The sequence below is a fragment of the Neovison vison genome, chromosome 3, assembly GCF_020171115.1.
Source record: "Neovison vison isolate M4711 chromosome 3, ASM_NN_V1, whole genome shotgun sequence".
Classification (NCBI taxonomy): Eukaryota; Metazoa; Chordata; class Mammalia; order Carnivora; family Mustelidae; genus Neogale; species Neogale vison.
This window is the reverse complement of record NC_058093.1, coordinates 226,819,668-226,838,354: the sequence shown is the minus strand read 5'-3', so window position 1 is coordinate 226,838,354 and position 18,687 is coordinate 226,819,668. Positions and strand designations below refer to the sequence as shown.

Below are 18,687 nucleotides of genomic sequence, written 5' to 3'. Positions count from 1 at the left end.
GTCTTGACTTCGAAATGAGAATGGGTATTAGGGGCTTGTTGTGCTTGTTGGTTTTCATAGGACAAAGTGGGGCTCTGTACTTTTCATTCCTTCTGACTAGGGTTCTCAAACTATTTTAATATTTAAAAAAAATAATGTAAAACATACGCTGGTTAAAAAAAAATATGAAAGAGTAGGAGTCCCTCTTCCAAGCCCACTTTTCACTACTGAAGGCATTCCCCAGGCTTCCACTTCTAACACTTTCCTGTTATTTCTTCCAATGATCTACATTTTAAATTACTCAATTTGGATTGCATTTTATATGTCTCAGTTTATATGCTTAAGACTTTAAAGACTTCCCGTTATGAAAAATGAGGATCTGGCTCCTTGGCATCCTTACACACTCCCCACCTCCAAACCCCATCCTCCCCCAAATAGTATTACCTTTAGTTCTGTCACCGCTTAGTGCTGCAGCTTTAAAAAATGTGTTAGGAGGGCAGTGAAGGTCTTCCACATGATACTATTGTGACAGATACATGTTGTTAGACTTTCATCCAAACCCACATAATGTGCATTCATGGCGACCCCTAATGTAAACTATGAACTTGAGGTGATAATGATATGTCAGTGCAGGTTTCATCGGTTGTAAACAAGCGCCCTCCTCGGGTGCTGCTGACAATACGGGAGGCTGTGCGTGGTGGGGGCAGGGACTATACAGGGAAAGTCTCTGTACCTTCTGCTCAATTTAAAAAAATAAGATACAGTCTTTTTACTATGTTACACTTGCTTTCGTTCCCCATTCATTCAGAGAGTATCTCTGACTCCTCACTTGGTAGAGGAGGAGCTCGGCTCATCATCTCTCCTTGGGTCTTTTACTACTACGTTGACATCATCAAGATGGCCAGCCCGCATCTGTTCTGGGCCTGTGGGTCAGTTTTCCAGGCTATGTCTAGGAGCTGAGTCGAAGAGTCGAAAATCAAAGAACATTACCGCTTAGTTTTCACCGGTTCATCCACCCATTCAACAGCCAAGAAACCACTCTGGTTTGGCTCCATGCCAGAGACCTAAGAGGCAATGTGACAGACAAGGTCACCCTCCCTGCATGCTTTGCAAGGCTCGAATTTAGAGGAGGGAGGGAGAACACACAATCTACAACATAAGCAGTGGTTTTCAACTTCACATTAAAAATAGGAAACATGCTAAAGAGATAAGCTAAATGTAACAAATATTTTTTTCGCCCCTCTTTTTTTTTTTTTTAAGATTTTTTATTTACTTATTTGACAGAGAGATTACAAGTAGGCAGAGAGGCAGGCAGAGAGAGAGGGGGGGGGAAGCAGGCTCCCCGCCAAGCAGAGAGCCCGATGTGGGGCACGATCCTAGGACCCTGGGATCATGACCCAAGCGGAAAGCAGAGGCTTTAAGCCACTGAGCTACCCAGGCACCCCGAACAAATATCTTAAATAAGAAGTGCTGGTTTTCCTTTTCCTTTGTGAACAGAAGTAGAGCCTTGGTGCTCGAACTGTGGCCCACTTGCCTTCCCCACAGCTATCCTCAGGCCAAAGCCAGAAGACTAGAAGGTTTTTACGTCCTGGGGATAATCTCCTTCCTCCAGGGATGGAGAGACAGTGAGATGCATTGTAGCTGCAGTTCTGTTCTGTGTTTCTAAAGCTCCTTCCTCAGTAGGAAGCCTATGCAGCGTGGATATATTGGTCCAGAACACACGGGCTGGAAATATCATTCTGATGGCAGCTGGGAACCCACATATGCTAGGCATGACAGGTGCCAGGCCGGTCACCCCGACGCCCGAGGGGCCAGTGCAGGACACCAAGGGGGCCTCTGGGGCTGTGGAGGGAGTGTTCTGCCCCACCCCCGCCCCTGGCATGGCCGTCCCATCCAGGTGGTACAGCGGGTGTGTGCATATGTGTACGCGCATGTGTGCATTTGCCTATTAGACAATAAAATCTCTCTGGAAGGACCCACAAGAACTTGGTAACACTCATCCTCTCTGGGGTTGTAAATGAATAGCTTGAAGACAAGATGGAAGTAATATTTTTTAACTACATACCCTTCTGTTTGTTTTTAAACCATTTGAAAATTCTGCCTATTCAAAAGAAAAAACTAAGATAAGAAATGAAATAAAACTCAAGGCTTCATCTTCAGTCCTTAGCGAGGGCTCTCGTCTGTGAGCTTATTTGCTGAAGTGGCTTCTCATGGCTTCTCAGCAGCATTACTAGCTTTGGGCATATTTTCTCCTGCCTGGGGACGTCAGGAGACCCTCCATCGCGCCCCCTTCCCAAGCCAAACCCTACAATCCCAATTCCTCATGGTTTGCTCCGTCTGAAACCCTTCTCGCTCCAAATTTTCTGTTCAGCTCAGTCAGGACCTCGGCCAGTAACCTCCTCTCACCAGCCTTGGGCTGGTGTCCATGAGGACACATGTCACCGTGTTATAGCTGAACTGCCTATTTGATATCTGTCTCCCCCATCACACCGTGAGCTCCTTGAGGGCAGGGAGGCTGTCTCATTCCACATCATATCCCTGATCAGTTTCTAATGCATAGTAAGAATTTAAGAAATATTTGAACTACAGCCCCTTCCTCAGTGTCCTAACGTGGTCCACGTAACCTGGCATTGGAAGGCATCCTGTGGACAGCACCGTAGAAGTCATATCAAGGCAGCCCCAGAGACAAAGGAAGGCTCATCCCCAGGGGAATTCAAGCCCCCATCAGCAATTCTGCATCCTCCATCTTTTCCCTTCCGCCACAGGCTTAATCTCATCTCTGCTTCTCACAGAGGAAATGAGGTTAAATGAGTCTAACCAATGGAAGGCTGGGTTTCTTTGGACCGTCAAGGGATTGACTGGGATTTTGCGAAGATCTTGACTTCATCTGCCTCCAGACAGAGAGAGAAAAGGAACTGAAGACGCATGTAGGACTTATCACCTCCTACCCCCGCCCTACACACACACACACACACACACACACACACACGTAAAATGCCTGGCATGGGAAGGGCAGATGTCTGTCTGGATGCTACCTTTCCTTCCTGGAACCATGGCAGATATTGCTAATCAATCACAGAATTCTTCTGATGAGATCAGACTGCAGGCAGCTCCAGATAGCCACTGCTACGAATGGAGATTGAAGCTGGCACTCAAGGCAGAGCCCATGTGCCATCTCCAGCCCAACACATGGGAGGTCCTGGAAATTTAGGTATAATTATTTAGGCATAAATTTAGGCATGATTATCAAGCAGAATGGCTGCTGGCAAGATGGTTGATGCATCCTGGGGGCCTGTGTCCAGAAGGTCCAGAAGCTCCTCCAGGACTTTGAATGCCCATAACATGGATTCCCATTGGCTACTGCTGCCCAACAGCTGGACTGCTGGCCCCTCATATCTAGTCTTTCAAAAGGGTTTATGAGATTAATGTATTTCATTAATTTTTTTTTAATTGGGTGGATATAGCACATAGGCTGCTGGCATGTCAGCTCAATCCCAGGGCTGATGGGGCCTCACTGATGCTGGCAACCAATTTCCATTTCAATCAGTGGGAGTGGAGAGTGGCAGAGAAAGACTTGAAGGAAACCCCGGCTTGACAGAAAGCTATGGCATCTAGCGCCACCTACTGTTAAATCTGTGCATCGCTACCATTGCTGACTGTCTCCAGATGAGTCTTCATCCGTCCTTCCTGAGTTTGTCTGGGAATATTTTTGTAATCTCACTCAAATTATACTCTTCATCTTCAATTTAGGCTTCAACTCTGTAAAAATTCCACGTACTTATGATATATTGATGATGATAGTAACCTTCTCTGGCATGTTTGGTTCACCAAGCTGATACACCAAGTTGCTTCTCACAGCATCTTGACTGAAGACTGGGCAGATGCCAGTTGGGGGCCCTGATGTACAGAGGGGAGTGACAGACCTCCGGCCACACAGCTAGAGGGGCAAGGAGCTGGGACCCCGAACCCACATCCCATTCCCGCTCCGTATCTGTCACTCCTCCACCCCTGATCTCCCCTGCACACCTTGGGGCCTGGCTTACACCTTGTCCAGCCCCTCAAAGCATAACTATCACTTAAAAAATTCCAGTGTGTAATGTGGATTTCACTGGAGGGTTCATGGAAGAGATGGAGAAAAGTGTTACTTTGAGCCCCACGGAGGAAAAAATCAATAAAACAGTCCTTCACACTGGTGCATTTTTTTCTGGATATGAGCTGCCCCCCGCCCCACCCCCAAGGCTCTCTCCCCACGCTTCATGATAGCTCACTCTACTTTTACCAACTGGAACCCTTCATCCTTCTGCTTCTCCAGTAACCATCCTCACACTCATCTCCCTTCCCAACAAACCAATTACCCTCCTTAAAAACAAGGAGGATTTGAGGAACAAATTATGAAACAATGTTGTCTTTCCCTCCAACACAAAGGCTTGGAAACAAGGCTTTGAATTTTCAGGGAGGCTTAATGGTTGAGGACCCCAGTTTTAACCACAAGTTGTCTGGATGTACTTGAGTTCTCTGAGAACAGAGCCAATAGGATGCATAGAGATAAAAGAGATTCCTTACGAGGAATTGGTTCGTGCAATTCTGGAGGCTGACAAGACCCAAGACTTGTAATTTCCAAGCTGGACACCCAGGAGAGCGGGTGGTGTATATTCTAATCTGAAAGCCACCTAGCTCAAGACCCAGAAAGAGCTGATATTTTAGTGCCAGTGCACAGGCAGGAAAAAAAACCTAAGTCCCAGCTCCAAGGATAGACAGGCGAGAGGAGTTCAGTCTTACGAGCCTGGGGAGATGAGCTTTTGTTCTATTCTGGCTTCAACTGATTGAATGAGGCCCACCCACACTAGCAAGCGCAATCTTCTCTACTCAGTCTGTTGATTCAGATGTTTATACTCATCCAAAAACATCCGCAGAGAAACACCCAGAATAGTGCCTGACAAGCTCTCTGAGCACTCGGCAGTCCAGTCAAGCTGATACCTCAAATCAGCCATCGCCCTAGGGTTCTAGTCTTGGCTCTGAGAGCCGACCAGCTGTGCAACCTTGCATGACTTCTTCTGCGCTCTTCCTGTAAAATGGGTTTATTAATAACTGTGGGGAGAAGCAAATGGGATGGATGGCGTAAAATGCTGAGCACGGTGGTGATGTGTTACAATTCTACAATAATTTGTCCATTTATAAGGCTTGGCCATTCCCCCTCCCCCCACCCACTCCACTCTCAACAGAGAAGCAGCCTGCACACTCCATGTTTTCTGCAACCTTTTATGTCATTGCACAGCCAGAAATCTGAGTGTGCATGTGAAAGATCCTCGTTTCTAGAGGTAGGAAATGAATTCCAAATGATTGTAAACACTGCACAGATCAAATGAATTCTGCAGGCCACCAGACTGACATCTCTGTGTCTCATTTATGAAACAGAGTCCCCTCAGTTTGCAATGATATTAAAAAAAAAAAAGGCATGAATGTGTTCTAGTAAGTTCCAGAAAAAACTCCCAATTTACAAAAGCCAACAGCAGGGCCTTGTTTGCTGGCCCCTGGACTAGGGAATTGTGGGGGAGGGGGAAGGATGTCAAGGAATGCAAGCTACTGAGCTCCCCCACTGACGACCCATGGGCCCTTAGATAAACAGCTTAACCTCTAGGGTCCTGAGATTCCTTTCCAGCAAAACAGGAATAAATACCCTTATTCCTCACAAAGGTTAGTGCGAGGATTAAATAAAACTATGCAAAAAAAGGCCCCCAGTCCTAGACGCCCATCCAGTCCCAAGGCAAGCTGTCTACATAGTTGGGGCCCTCTCCTGCAGAGGGGGTGACAGGTGCACATGATGGAAGTCACAGAGGTGTGTCTCTTGGATCTCTCTCCAAGAAAGAATTTGCCATTCAGCCCTAAGGAGTACAGGTAGCTGAGAGCCTCTAGTTACTGGTGCTTTCAGAGCGCAAGGTCCTTTCAGATCTCCTTCAGAGGCCAGGATCAACATTGCCCCCACCCCCAACTGATGAGCCCTGGTCATTTCTGCCCTACGCTTGCTTGCCCTCCCTTCATGTGCAGCCTTTATTCTAGAACTCCCCGTCGCATTGGCCGAGGCTCTGGCAGATCCCGTCGTGGTCTGAGGCCGTCTCTTCCCAGTGCTGTTCTCTCTCACAAGCTCATCCCAATAAACCTCCTGCACTCCCATCCCCGTGCCTGCTCCCCAGAGGCGCCGACTGACACAGGCGTTGACATTTTCCAAGATTCCACGTTCATTTATTTTGTAGAATGACCCTCACCTTTTATTTTTCTCATCCTTCCTTCCTGACCACACTTGGACTGGGGCAGAAATACCACGTAGGTGACGCTGTGTCCTCAGTGCACTGCTCCAAGGGCACATGACATCAGTATGTCCCATCACTGGTGACGCAGAGGGGACTCGCGCTGGTTCAGGGCTTGTCATTATGCAGATACCTTGTTCCCTCTGTAATTAGCAATTAACCTGTAGGGTTGAACCTTGAGACCGTGTTGCATTCATCTCATCGTTCAGCAATGATGGACTGCACTTGGGGTCAGACACTGTCAGAATCTGGAGATCAGACGCTCTCTTCCCAGGGACCATCGTCATCGCTCTCTTCTCTGCCCCCCAGAGATTCCTTCTGCTTGTTTTGTCCTTCAGTCCCCAGCAGGACGCACCCCTCTCCCTGGATGACCATCCCCTTTACCACGAACCCACTATTCACCAGGTCCCCACCCTCATTTCTCCAGGGTCCGTAGGAAGATGAGAAAAATAAGAGTAACTCAATCACTCTAAGGGATGGGGGTGCCTGGGTGGCTCCATGGGTTAAAGCCTCTGCCTTTGGCTCAGGTCAGGATCTCAGGGTCCTGGGATCGAGCCCCACATCAGGCTCCCTGCTCAATGGAGAGCCTGCTTCCCCCACTCCCTGCCTGCCTCTCTGCCTACTTGTGATCTCTCTCTGTCAAATAAATATATAAAATATATTTTAAAAAAAACCACTCTAAAGGGTGCACCCTGCCTTCAGGGAAGAAATTCTTTAAGGAATTCAATAGCATACTTCATATTTCAGTTAGAAGTGTCTACACGGGGATGAAGTCCCTCATTCCGGGTTATCCCAATAGGTAAGTATACCTATATTTATGACGACAAACAACAACAACAAAACAACCTCCTTCTCCCCAAAGGAAGGAATGATCACCATCATAAAACCACCCAAAGCTTAAATATCAGCGTGCAAAAATGTCTGGGCTCACGCGTATGCTCTTGCCATAGATCCAACCCACTCTCTGCCCATTTTGTTCTTTACAGCTTCCCCATGATGAGCCTGAGATTTGCTAATCATCTTGCTTGCTCCTCAATGCTCTCAGCTTTTCACATGGCCTCCCTTCCCCCTCGCCACTTGACGGAGCATCCCAGCTGTTCTCCTGATATCTGTATCAGCCCAAGTACATTTAGCAGGAATTCATTTCCATCTTAATCTGATTCTAGGATGTAGATCATATTTTAAGAAATAACAAAGACGGGCTTGGAACATTCTTTCATAAAGAGACAGAGAACAACAGATATTTAAAAGATTGGCTTTCCAGCCATGACCTCCAACAAATCATTCTGATTTTCGCCATATGACAATGTTTGTGACAAAATCCAATAAAATTCAGTGGGCAGGCTTTAGAGGGTAGTATCTGTAAATTAACAGCTAGCACATGCAATCCTCTATTTAGCCCCCACGGTGTAAAAGGGGAATCAGAGTGAAGTCATGGTTAAGTATACATGCTCTGATGTCACTTGAACTTGAGCTCAGATCCAGACTTCACCATGGACAGAAGGTCATGTTCACCTTTCAAAGCCTCAGTTTGCTTCTCTATAAAATGGAAACAATAATACAGCAAGGTCTAAATGGAGTCATGTATTTCAAAGAAGAACACACTTAGAATGGTGTGTGGCACACCGATGAATACTAATGTTATTGGTAGACAGCATTCACCCCATTTCACAGACAGGGAAACAGACACGGAGAGGGTATGCAACTTGTCTGAGTCACTCAACCCCCAAGTGACAGAGCCAGCACTCAAACCTGGGTCTTTCAGACAACAAAGCTCTTTCCATTCATTCCCACAGCCTCTCACTTCTCAGCTGTCAGGTTAAACCAAATCATTTCCAAATGTTACTAGTTTAAACAGTCCCAGCACATGAATATTAAATGTGAGGACACCTGCCCAAAAAACCATCCCCATCTAAGGCTTCACTTGAGCTGTACTCCTGCCCTCCACATTTATCAGCTTTTAACCTGACACATTACAGGGTGACATGCGGTATTTCTCACAGACCTGCTGTCAAAGACGCATTTACAGATCAATCAGAAAAGGAAAATGTGGACAGGGCAGAGATTTGACTTTGTTTTCCAAGGAACAAAGATTGGAGGCATCTTCTTCTTCTTCTTTTTTTTTAAAATTTATTTATTTGACAGAGATCACAAGTAGGCAGAGAGGCAGGCAGGGAGGGGGAGGCAGGTTCCCTGCCGAGCAGAGAGTCAGATGCGGAGCTCAATCCCAGGACCCTGAGATCATGACCTGAGCCCAAGGCAAAGGCTTAACCCATTGAGCCACCCAAGCACCCCGTGGAGGCAGCTTCTCTTCTCTGCAAGTCAATGGAATAACTGAAGGCTCTTAAGGCCAGTGGCAGTCCCCAGGGAGGCAAGGGCAGAAAACTGAAGTCCAGAGTCCCGGGATGGTTTTTGTGAATCCCGGCTGGAAGTCGTCACAGCAAGCAAGGTAAAGGACATCCAAAGTGATGATGATGGGGTGATACTTGGCTTTTATTTTCTCCTAGTTTTTCTATCTTTTGTTGATTTTCTGCAATGTTCATTAGTGAGTTTCATAACCAGAATACAATCTTAAATGTAGAATTGTATTGCAAATGTGGGTGATCTAAGAGTAGATTACCTGGGTAGGGAGACACATTACTCAGTGTCAGCAGGGAGGCAATAGTTAGCATCAGCTTGTTTATCCTATGGAACATAGGATATATAAATTTTGGAGCAAGAGGAAGTGGTCTATGAAGATTCTGGAATATATGATTCAGTTGACCCTTGAACAACACGGGAATTAGGAGCACCGAATCCCTCCCACACACACACAGTCAAAAATCTGCACATAATTTTTAACCCCCCCCAAACTTAACTACTAATAACCCACTACCTTAATGACAAGGTAAACAGTTGATGAACACATATTTTGTATCTAGATGTATTTGTATATTGTATTCTTACAATGAATGGAACTAGAGAAAAGAAAATGTTATTAAGAAAATCATTCAAAGAGAACATATATGTACAGTACCGTGCTATAAAAAAAAAAAAAAGAAATCCAGATAAGAGTTATGACATGCACAGTTCTTCCCAGGGAAAGAAACTGGGAGAAGTAGGTGGGTTCTGGGTACTTTAGAAACCTGGGTTTTGATAATGATTTTGAGAGAGAGAGAATGATTCCCAAATCTGGATATGTACTTAAGCCATGGAAAATTCTAAGAACCTCAAACTTAGGATCCAAAAATAAGGAATATCCAACATTACCATCTGCAAAGGGGTCCTTATTAATAGGAGAACCAGCTTTATAGTCCAAAAATCACTGGTCAGCACCCAGAGCATAAACTATAACCACAGCCATTTGATTTTGGCCCTCATTTCCATTTTCATGTCCTGCTCCCCATAGGGGGCTAATCCTTGCAAACTACATTTCCCAGGTGCCCTCACCAGGGAGCTTCCAGGTAGGTTTAGCCAATAGGAGGTGTGAAGAGGAAATAGGCGAGTCAGAGGAAGGAAGAAGCCAGAGTATTTCTCCCCTTCCCTTTAGTCAGCTTCTGGCAGCAGCCCCAACTGAAACTACATCTCCTCCATGAGCCCACCTTCTGCCAGGGCTCTTGAAAGCTGCCTCTCCCCTAGCCCCTCCATCCCTGGAGGTGGTAGAAGCTTCTTTCCTGGGCCAATCTCAAATGTGTCATGCCATCCCCTATTTAGCTTTTCAGCTCTTCCAACACCTTAGTAACTGCTACCCTATATTAAATTCCTGTATTGAACGACCTGCCACGAGCTCTGTTTCCTGCCTAGACCCTGCCCGATACAGTGTGCTAAAATAAACAATTAGCTTACATCACCCCAGACTCTCAGATGACTCCATTGAAAACAGCACCGAGGGGCTCCTGGTTGGCTCAGTCTGTTAAGTGCCTGCCTTCAGCTCAGGTCATGATCCCAGGCTCCTTGGATCCCAGGCTTCTGCTCAGTGGGGAGCCTGCTTCTCCCTCTCCCTCTGGCCCTCCCTCCACTTGTGCCCTCTCTCTCTCTTTCTCTCACTCTTTCTCAAATAAATAAAAATCTTAAAAAATAAATAAAACAGCACCGAAAACTTCCACTTAGCTTATACTGATAGAATCAATCAGAATTGCTCTACAGACCCCAAAACGCTGTTATTTTCTTAGATAATTAATACAGGTCAATTTTTTAAAAAATATTTTATCATTTATTTGACAGAGAGAGAGAGATCACAAGTAAATAGAGAGGCAGACAGAGAGAGAGGGGGAAGCAGACTCCCTGCTGAGTAGAGAGCCCAATGTGGGCCTCGATCCCAGGACCCTGAGATCATGACCTGAGCCAAAGGCAGAGGCTTACCCCACTGAGCCACCCAGGCGCCCCAGGTAAATTATTTCTATGGAAGTGAAAAAGATGACCCAAATTAAAAATTACTGCTTACCCATAATTCAAACACCCTGAGATAATATCCCCATTAGCAATCTGTTATATTTACTTCCAGCTTATTATGCCATTGCATATGCACCTTGCCATGTATCATTAATTCAAAGCATAATTTGTATTCGTGCACATACGCTTTTAGAAATATCTATAGATTTCTATGAATATGAATCTCAAAACTCTCTACGATCTAAGTTCTTTATATTTTAGTAACATTCATCTTCACTTGAAATTATATTCCTTTCCATAGCAACAAATATACGTCAATAGCAAGTTAAACAGCAGCACCAAATTCAAACGCATCATTTGCCATCATCTGGATAGACAGTGATTTATCCCCTCAATGCTCATTGCTGGACATTTAGATGTTTTCCACTGTTATTCATACTGCTGTGATAGGCATCCTCCTGGGTAAATCTTTTAATCCTTTCTGCAAACTTTCCTGGGATAAAAGTAGAATTGCCGGGGATATGAGCATATGCGCTTTGAAGGTCACATACACACAAGGCTAAATTGCCCTCTGGAAAGCTGTAAAGACAGTGATATTTGGATGTTTTGTGTACTTTTAATTGCGTTAATATCAGGTAGTATTGGTAAATGTCCTGACAACCAGGACTCCCTCATTCCATAGCAATTATTACCACTGGCTTATTATAATTGTGCTTAAACAATGGTCCCAGTGAAAATGGTTTCCCGAGACTCCACTGAAATGCTGACATAATCGCAGGGATTGAGGCACGGATCTTGTCCTGCTCAAGTTTTATGTCAGATCAAGGGGACAACTTGACTTTGCTGCTGTGAATTGTTCAGCATCAACACCAGTCCACACAAATTTTCTTTTAGAGGCAACTCTCAATAGAGGCAAGATTTGGGGTCATATTTGGACAGTATCATATTTGCTTCCCGGGTGTGGGGGGGTGAAACTTGAGACATTTAAGAGAGTGATGTGTACGTAACTGTGACTTCAAGCAGCATCTCAACTGCGTATTTTCAAATTATCTGGCAGGGAAATTTGAGTGTGTTTGGTTTTATCTTTGTAAGTATTTTTAATTCACAATATGCTTTAAGAAAGTTACTTTGGTCCTGCAAGGAAGAGTTAATGAGGTGCTCAGAAAAAGAGAAGGATTAGGAAAAGGTAACCTTGACTTCAAATGTTTGATTTCAACATGACCAATCTCAATGTTTTCACTGCAAAATGCACCAAGATGGATGTCATTTGATGTTGGTCACCCAAGAGAGGAAGGAAAGGGAAGGGAAAAGAGGACAAGTTAAAATAATTCTTGATCTATTGACTGCCTTGGCACACCCAAGGAAGGACATATTTCAGATAGAAATCTTATGGTTGTAGGTAACAGAAAATCCAGTTCAAGCTGGCTTAAATAATAAGAGAGAAGTTCATGAAAAGTCTAGAGATTCTTGATTAGTTCAACAAGGCACCAGGGGACAAGTTTTTCTTTGACTCTCTTCTCTGCCTTCCCCCACATCTTCAACTGGAGGCTGGCAACCCTCATGGGCACAAAATGGCTGCCAGCAACTCCCAGGGATATCTGCTTCTCCAATTATAGTCAATGAGGAAAGAAGACTTCTCTGCTTGTGGTTCCTCAAAAGATCTAGGAATCATGCTTTCTAGAAACCCCTGGCAAATGCTTGCTTGCATCTCATTTGCCCAAACAACATCATAAGACCATTCCTAAACCAGTCACTGTGATGGGAGATGGGCTGCACTGTCTGACTGCGTCACTCAGAACAACACAGCCGTTGGTCCCATGACTATCCACCATGGTGCAAGTGCCCCCATGGGAGAGGAGCAAATGGTCTAATGAGGGAACTAGTATCAAGACGGAGGCTGAAGAGATCCTGGGGTGTGAGGAAAGCAAATGTCCATCATGTAGAAGTTCTAGAAAGTACTCCTGGAGATCCTACCTGCTTCCTTGGGGGGTCTGTCGCCGCCCCCACTTCACCCATCCCTCAAGGTCCAAACTGACAGGTGTGTCATTAATTTTCAGCCAAGGGGTTGAAACACCCAGGAGTATTAAGGTATATTACCTGTAATTCATGGCTAAGAATACCCACAGAGATAAAGTTGATACATGATCCCACTGTCTCGTATCTAGTTGAGCTTATTTGAGGCTATCCTAGATGCTTTTTTGGTACCTTAGAGTGGACGAGAAGGAGAGGCATGACTAGTATTTTGGGGGATTGCCAGAGACTCTCCATCCCTTTTTTTTTTTTTAATTTTTTTTAAAGATTTTATTTATTTATTTATTTGGAGAGCGAGAACATGCATAAGTGAATGGGCAGAGGGGCAGAGAGAAAGAGAGGGAGAGACAGAATCTCAATCAGATTCCGTACTGAGTGCAGAGCCTGACAGGGGGCTCGATCTCATACCCCAGATCATGATCTGAACCAAAATCAGGAGTCAGATCCTTAACCTACTGAGTCACCCAGGTGCCCCGAGACTCTCCATTCTTCATCTGAGCCGCCTGGCACAGGACGTGTGCTGGGTGACCCAGGAGAAAAACAGTTGGGGATCAGGCAGGCCAGTAACAGTCCCTTCCCCCCAGGTCCAGATGCCCACTGTCCACCCCGCCACACTGCCACACACGCCAGTCGCCTCCCACGCAGCCGCCCTCCTCCCCTTCCAGTTCCATGTACAATCCCCAGAGCAGCAGAAATCACCGCACAGTTTCTTTTCCAGAGAAAGCAGGTGATGAGAGCTGCTGGGTGAGAGCCTCCCCCCAGGCGTCAGGTGCCACACTGTGATTTCTGTCGCGTGAGCACACCACCGGTCCTCACTCCGCTGTTGGGAAAACACTCTCCACACAGCCCTACCAGTCGGCCTTTGCCAAACTTCACTTGGTCACTGAAAGGGTTTTTTTTTTTGGTAATCTTTTCTCTTTGTTTATCACATAGCCAAGTAATGCTCATTGCAGAGCACTAGGAATTTCACATAAGCTTAGGAAAAGTAAAATAAAATTCGCCAGAATCCCACCCTCAGAGAGACTCCCTTCATTGGTGGTGGTGGGGGAGAGACTCCGCACCTTTGGAGATGCGCACATGCGCACAGATCATTTTTTTTAAAAAGCAGAATTGTGTGATACATTGCAACATGACTTCCCGCTCGAAGAACGCAGTCATCTCCGTATGACAGTAAATACATTCCCATCACTGTACTGTCACCCCACAGATTGCTGCATACTATTCCCCTGTTTACATGCACCATAATTATGTAGCCTGTCTTCGGTTGGGAAGACGTATGGGTGGCTTCCAAGAGTTTGCTCTCACGAGCAGCCTCCCGGTGAGCAATTCTGTTGATGGATCTCCGTGTCCACGCAGGGATATTCCCATAGGATGCCCGGCAGCAGAAGGATCGTTAGATCCGGAGGCAAGCACGCCCTCGCAGCATTTAGTATGCACGGACGAATCGCCCTTCACAAAAGTCACTGCAATGCATTCTCCCACCAGCTTCCTCTGAAAGTGCCCATTTCCCCATAATTTCTTGAGATTTCCTTTGATTAAAAAAAAATTAGTACTGCTGGAATTCATTTCAAGACAGGGTAATCCAGATAATGGTCTTATTATTGTTTCGCAGAGCCGGGGCTGAGAAAAGTGGCTTTTATATTAGAATACAGTTAATTTAACTCTCTTCTTTACATTGACCTGGTATCAACCTCTGAGTAATGAATTTGAGTCTTGTGAGGTCTCCCTCATGGCTAGGCAAGACAAGGCAAATGAATAGTGGAGAGGGAGGGGAAAACCATGAACCACCACCTGGATAATTTACTCCTTAAGCCCTGCTTGGGGATGGCGAGGGGAAAAAAGTGCCTGGGCATATTTACATTGACAAGATTTGGCTTTCCAAATCGGCTGCCTATGCCACCAACAACGATTATTTTTTTTACACGATTGTTAAACGTTTTTATTTTTTTACTATGTTCATTTAGCCAGCATACAGTGAGTACATCCTAAGTTTCTGATGTAATGTTCAACGATTCATTAGTTGCATATAACACCCAGTGCTCATCACAGCATATAAGGAATAGAGCAGAGGACCACAGGGGAAAGGAGGGAAAATTGGGTGGGAAGAAATCAGAGGGGGGAGACAAACCATGAAAGACTCTGGACTCCAGGAAACAAACTGAGAGTTACAGAAGGGAGGGGGCTGGGGGGCTGGGGTAACCGGGTGATGGGTGTTAAGGAGCGCATGTGTTGTGACCAACAACGACTACTAACATTGAGTTCTTGGCTTTATTTTGAGTATGATGCTAATGAGAGCCTCCATTTATCAGATGCTTGCTATGAGCCAGGAATGTGGCAATGAATTTACTTGTCACAACAACGTAAAAATTACTCCTCCATTCTGTGGAAGAAACTGAGGCCCAGAGAGGTCGAGTAATTTGTCCGAGATCACACAGCCAGCCACCAGACAGAACCAGGGTCAGAGCTCGGGTCTGTCTCCAAAGCCCTTGCTAGTTCCACTGTGTACGTGGCCCCTCTTTGGGGTAGAGAAGGTCACTGAGCCACCCAGCAACCTTCAACCTGGTCAGAGATCTCAGATGAACACACGGGCTTCCTGAAGCCCGGCTCTGTTTGTAAGGGTTCTACTAACACTTTTATCTTTCACTTCTTGCCTTCCCATCAGGTGCCAGACAAGCCAATGAGGAGCATCAAGTATATGGACAAGGAAATAATAAACCTCAAAAGAGACCTTGCACGAAGCCGGTGAGTGAGGCCATCAGGGAATAACGAGATGGATAAGCAAGTGGGGTGGTCCTTCCAAGTTCTTATAGAGCCCCAGGCCGAAAAGTTCAGCAGAAGACTTGCAGGAGAGTAGCCCTTGGCTGGGATTTTTGGGGAGTGCCTACACTGGGCTTACGGCTGCACCCCTGCTCATGTCATTCCCTGCCTAGAATCTCCTTCTGCTTTCCTTCCTGGACCTGAATCCAACTTGGGAGAGCTCCCTGTGCACCAGAAAAATCTCTCCTTTTTACTCCAGACCACAGCATGGTAGCCCAGAGTCAGACAACCTTCCCGAGTGCCTGTGTTCTCGCCTATAAAATTAATATAATATGTGATCGCCAGAAGGACCGGATGAAATAATGTATATAAAGTGCCCCCTTGCATAGCCTTAAACACAGTGCCGTCCATTTCCATCCCCCGTCCTCCGCCACCACACTGCTCAACCCCTTCCTGTACTGACAGTGTGGACCAGCCGAGGTCCAGGACCGTATCTTCATCATCTCTGGGTGGTGAGCTGAGCTCTTTCTCTCTCTCACCCCTTAACTCTGTTCTGGGATCTAGAATGTTCCAAGGTGGGGTCATACATGGGACTCTTGGCAAAGCACTTGGAGACAGAGTAAGGGACAGAGACTCTCACAAGGATGTGTGAAGAGGGGGTCATACAGGCATCGTGGACGGCCCGTCTCTCTTACTGGTCTCCCACTCTGAGCCAGACCACAGACCGTCAGGGTGACACATTTCCTTGTTTCATCTCCCTCCTCTGAAAACGTCTCTGTCTCCACTGCCCGCCTGCGTCTCCACACTCTCCCCAGCCTGCAGCACAGCCAACGGGACTAGATGGCTGAGCCCAACAGGAGGCTGGCAGTGTGGGCATGGAAGGTGGGAAGGAGGAATGGCAGGAAGGGACAAAGGCAGGTATCGCCACTCTCTGCACAGCAGAAAAGAAATGCGAGTTGTGCATGGGATTTCAAATTTTTGAGCAGCCACACTGTTTTAAAAAAGCAAAAAGAAACAGGCGATAGTCCTTCTAATACCGTATTCTATTTGCCCCAAGATAGCCAAAGCATTCTCATTTATCATGCTGTCGATATAAAAAATATTAATGAAATACTATATTCCACTTTTCATACATGAAGAAAAGTGACAAAATGATGCAAAGTGAGAAGTGATGAATTTACGCGTAGGACACATGTCCATTTGAACCACCCAAATTCCAAGCACTCCGTGGTTGTTTCGGAATGAATTGTGTTGCCCCCCCACCCCAATTCATATGTTGCAGCCCTAACCCCCAATGACTATATTTGGAGACAAGACCACTAAAGAGGTAATTAGGTAAGTGGGGTCACAGAGATGGGAGCCTCATTCGTCAGGACTGGTGTCCTTACTAAAAGAGGAATGGATATCAGGAAAGTAGTGTCTACAACCCAAGGAAGAAACCCTCAGGAGAAACCAATCCTACCGACACCTTGATCTTGAGTTTCCAGGCTCCAAAACAGAAAAAATAAATGTCTGTTTTTAACATCCCTCAGTCCGTGACATTCTATGATGACAGCCCAAGCAGACTCACTGAACAGTCGATGTTGAGATAATCCTGCAGAGAATGTCACCAGCTCAAGAGCTGATGGACCCCAGTCTCAGACCTCACGGGGAGTGGAGCTCAAGGACAGCATATGAATGAACTTGGGCCTCAGAACTGAGGGCTGAGATCCACAAGGACTTGTCTGTTAGTGGTGGACATATTGGCCTCTACGGTATTTGAAGCCAGGCTAGAGGGCTTTTGAGGCTGATGCCTTGGGAACCTTGGGGCCCCCAGGGAATGGTGAGAGGTAGCATCAGGAAGTCAAGAGTCATCAGAATGGGGACAGCATCTGTGACAGGCAGCAGAGAAAGAGAATCACACACAGAGGAAAAGCGCTTCAGCAGGGATCTGGACTCTGACCCACAGTCAGGACTGGAGGATATTCAGGCTCCAGAAGGAATCAGGCAATGCAGCACAGAATTTGGATCAGAAGCAAGGTTTGAAATACAGAACCACCGTACATCATGGGTGTCAATGAATCACATCAGACCCTGGCCATACAACCATTATGACCGGGTTGGTTCTTACCAGCTAATTATGATCAGCCTTAATGTAGATGATTCTAACCCAAACCCCCAGCTGCAAGTGCCTACCAGTATCTCTAGAGCCTGAGAAATGACAGTTTCAACAATCATCTGTATCTTGTAGACAGACAGTTGATCACTAAAGGTACCACCAGATGGCTTGATCTATGTAAGTTCCAGCTACTGAGACTCGATCCAGACCAAGAAGGGCCACGAGCCGCGTCGAGCCAGCTTGTAACCCAAACGGGGCAGTAATTGTTCAGGAAATTTGCAAACCTGTTATTAAACACAGCTATGGTTAAAAATTATATAAACTTACAATTAAATACATCATATTAAAACAAAGGTCATGAAGACCCCCAAACCCATCACTTCCTGATGGTTCTGACCATTTCACTGCTACGTGTACTCCTGACGTTATTTCTGCTACGGCACTGCTGAGCACGCTGCGTAACAAGGAATCCTGTAAATGACTTCCCAGCTCTGTGTTTACGGACATCACATTGGAGGCTCAGAATCAGCCCCCGGGGAAATACTGATGGCACAGAAATCCACAAACGCCACATATCAGGGCTTATTTGTACCCCCTCACCCAGACAGAGGATCCTTAAGCATTTTCCCGCACATCCCTGGGGACATGTCCCCCGAAAATGACCTGGGTTGAATTTTCTATTAATTCAGCAGCATATAGGGGTTTTGTCAAAAGGTGATGAAGACAGTGGCTTTCCTGCCACACTTGAACTGGCAAGCTGAGCCTGTCACTCCAGCCAGACACATTTACCACGGCTCTGAGACTCGCTAGGATTGAACATCCTCATTGGACAGACTTAGCCTGTCCACCTGCAGGACATGAAAGAGAAGGGGGAAGAGGCCAGGCAGAAAAGCCATGAGCAAGAAAACAAGAAACGACAATAAAACGTTCCATCTGGCCACACTCCCGGATCCCACTGACATTTAAGGCAACAGCGTGCCCCCTTCAGTGGGAAACACCCTGCTTTGCTGGGGAAATCACCTCTCCGAGAGACACAAACCCAGCGTGCCCATCTCCCAGGACTAAATGAGGTGAATTATTAGCAAAGGAGATGTTGTCTTTTCCACTTACTGTGTTTCAGACCGGCTTCGCCTCCTATTAGACGTC

At 46.1% G+C, this 18,687-nt stretch overlaps 1 protein-coding gene across 1 annotated transcript in view; it reads left to right on the top strand.

Moving 5' to 3' along the window:
- The window catches only part of CCDC60 (coiled-coil domain containing 60), a 158,218-nt gene that overhangs the window by 56,608 nt on the left and 82,923 nt on the right, over positions 1–18,687 (top strand). Inside the window, exon 2 of the mRNA XM_044241102.1 lies at positions 15,349–15,428. Coding sequence (XP_044097037.1) covers positions 15,349–15,428 — 80 coding nt within the window. The remainder of the gene's footprint in view (positions 1–15,348; positions 15,429–18,687) is intronic.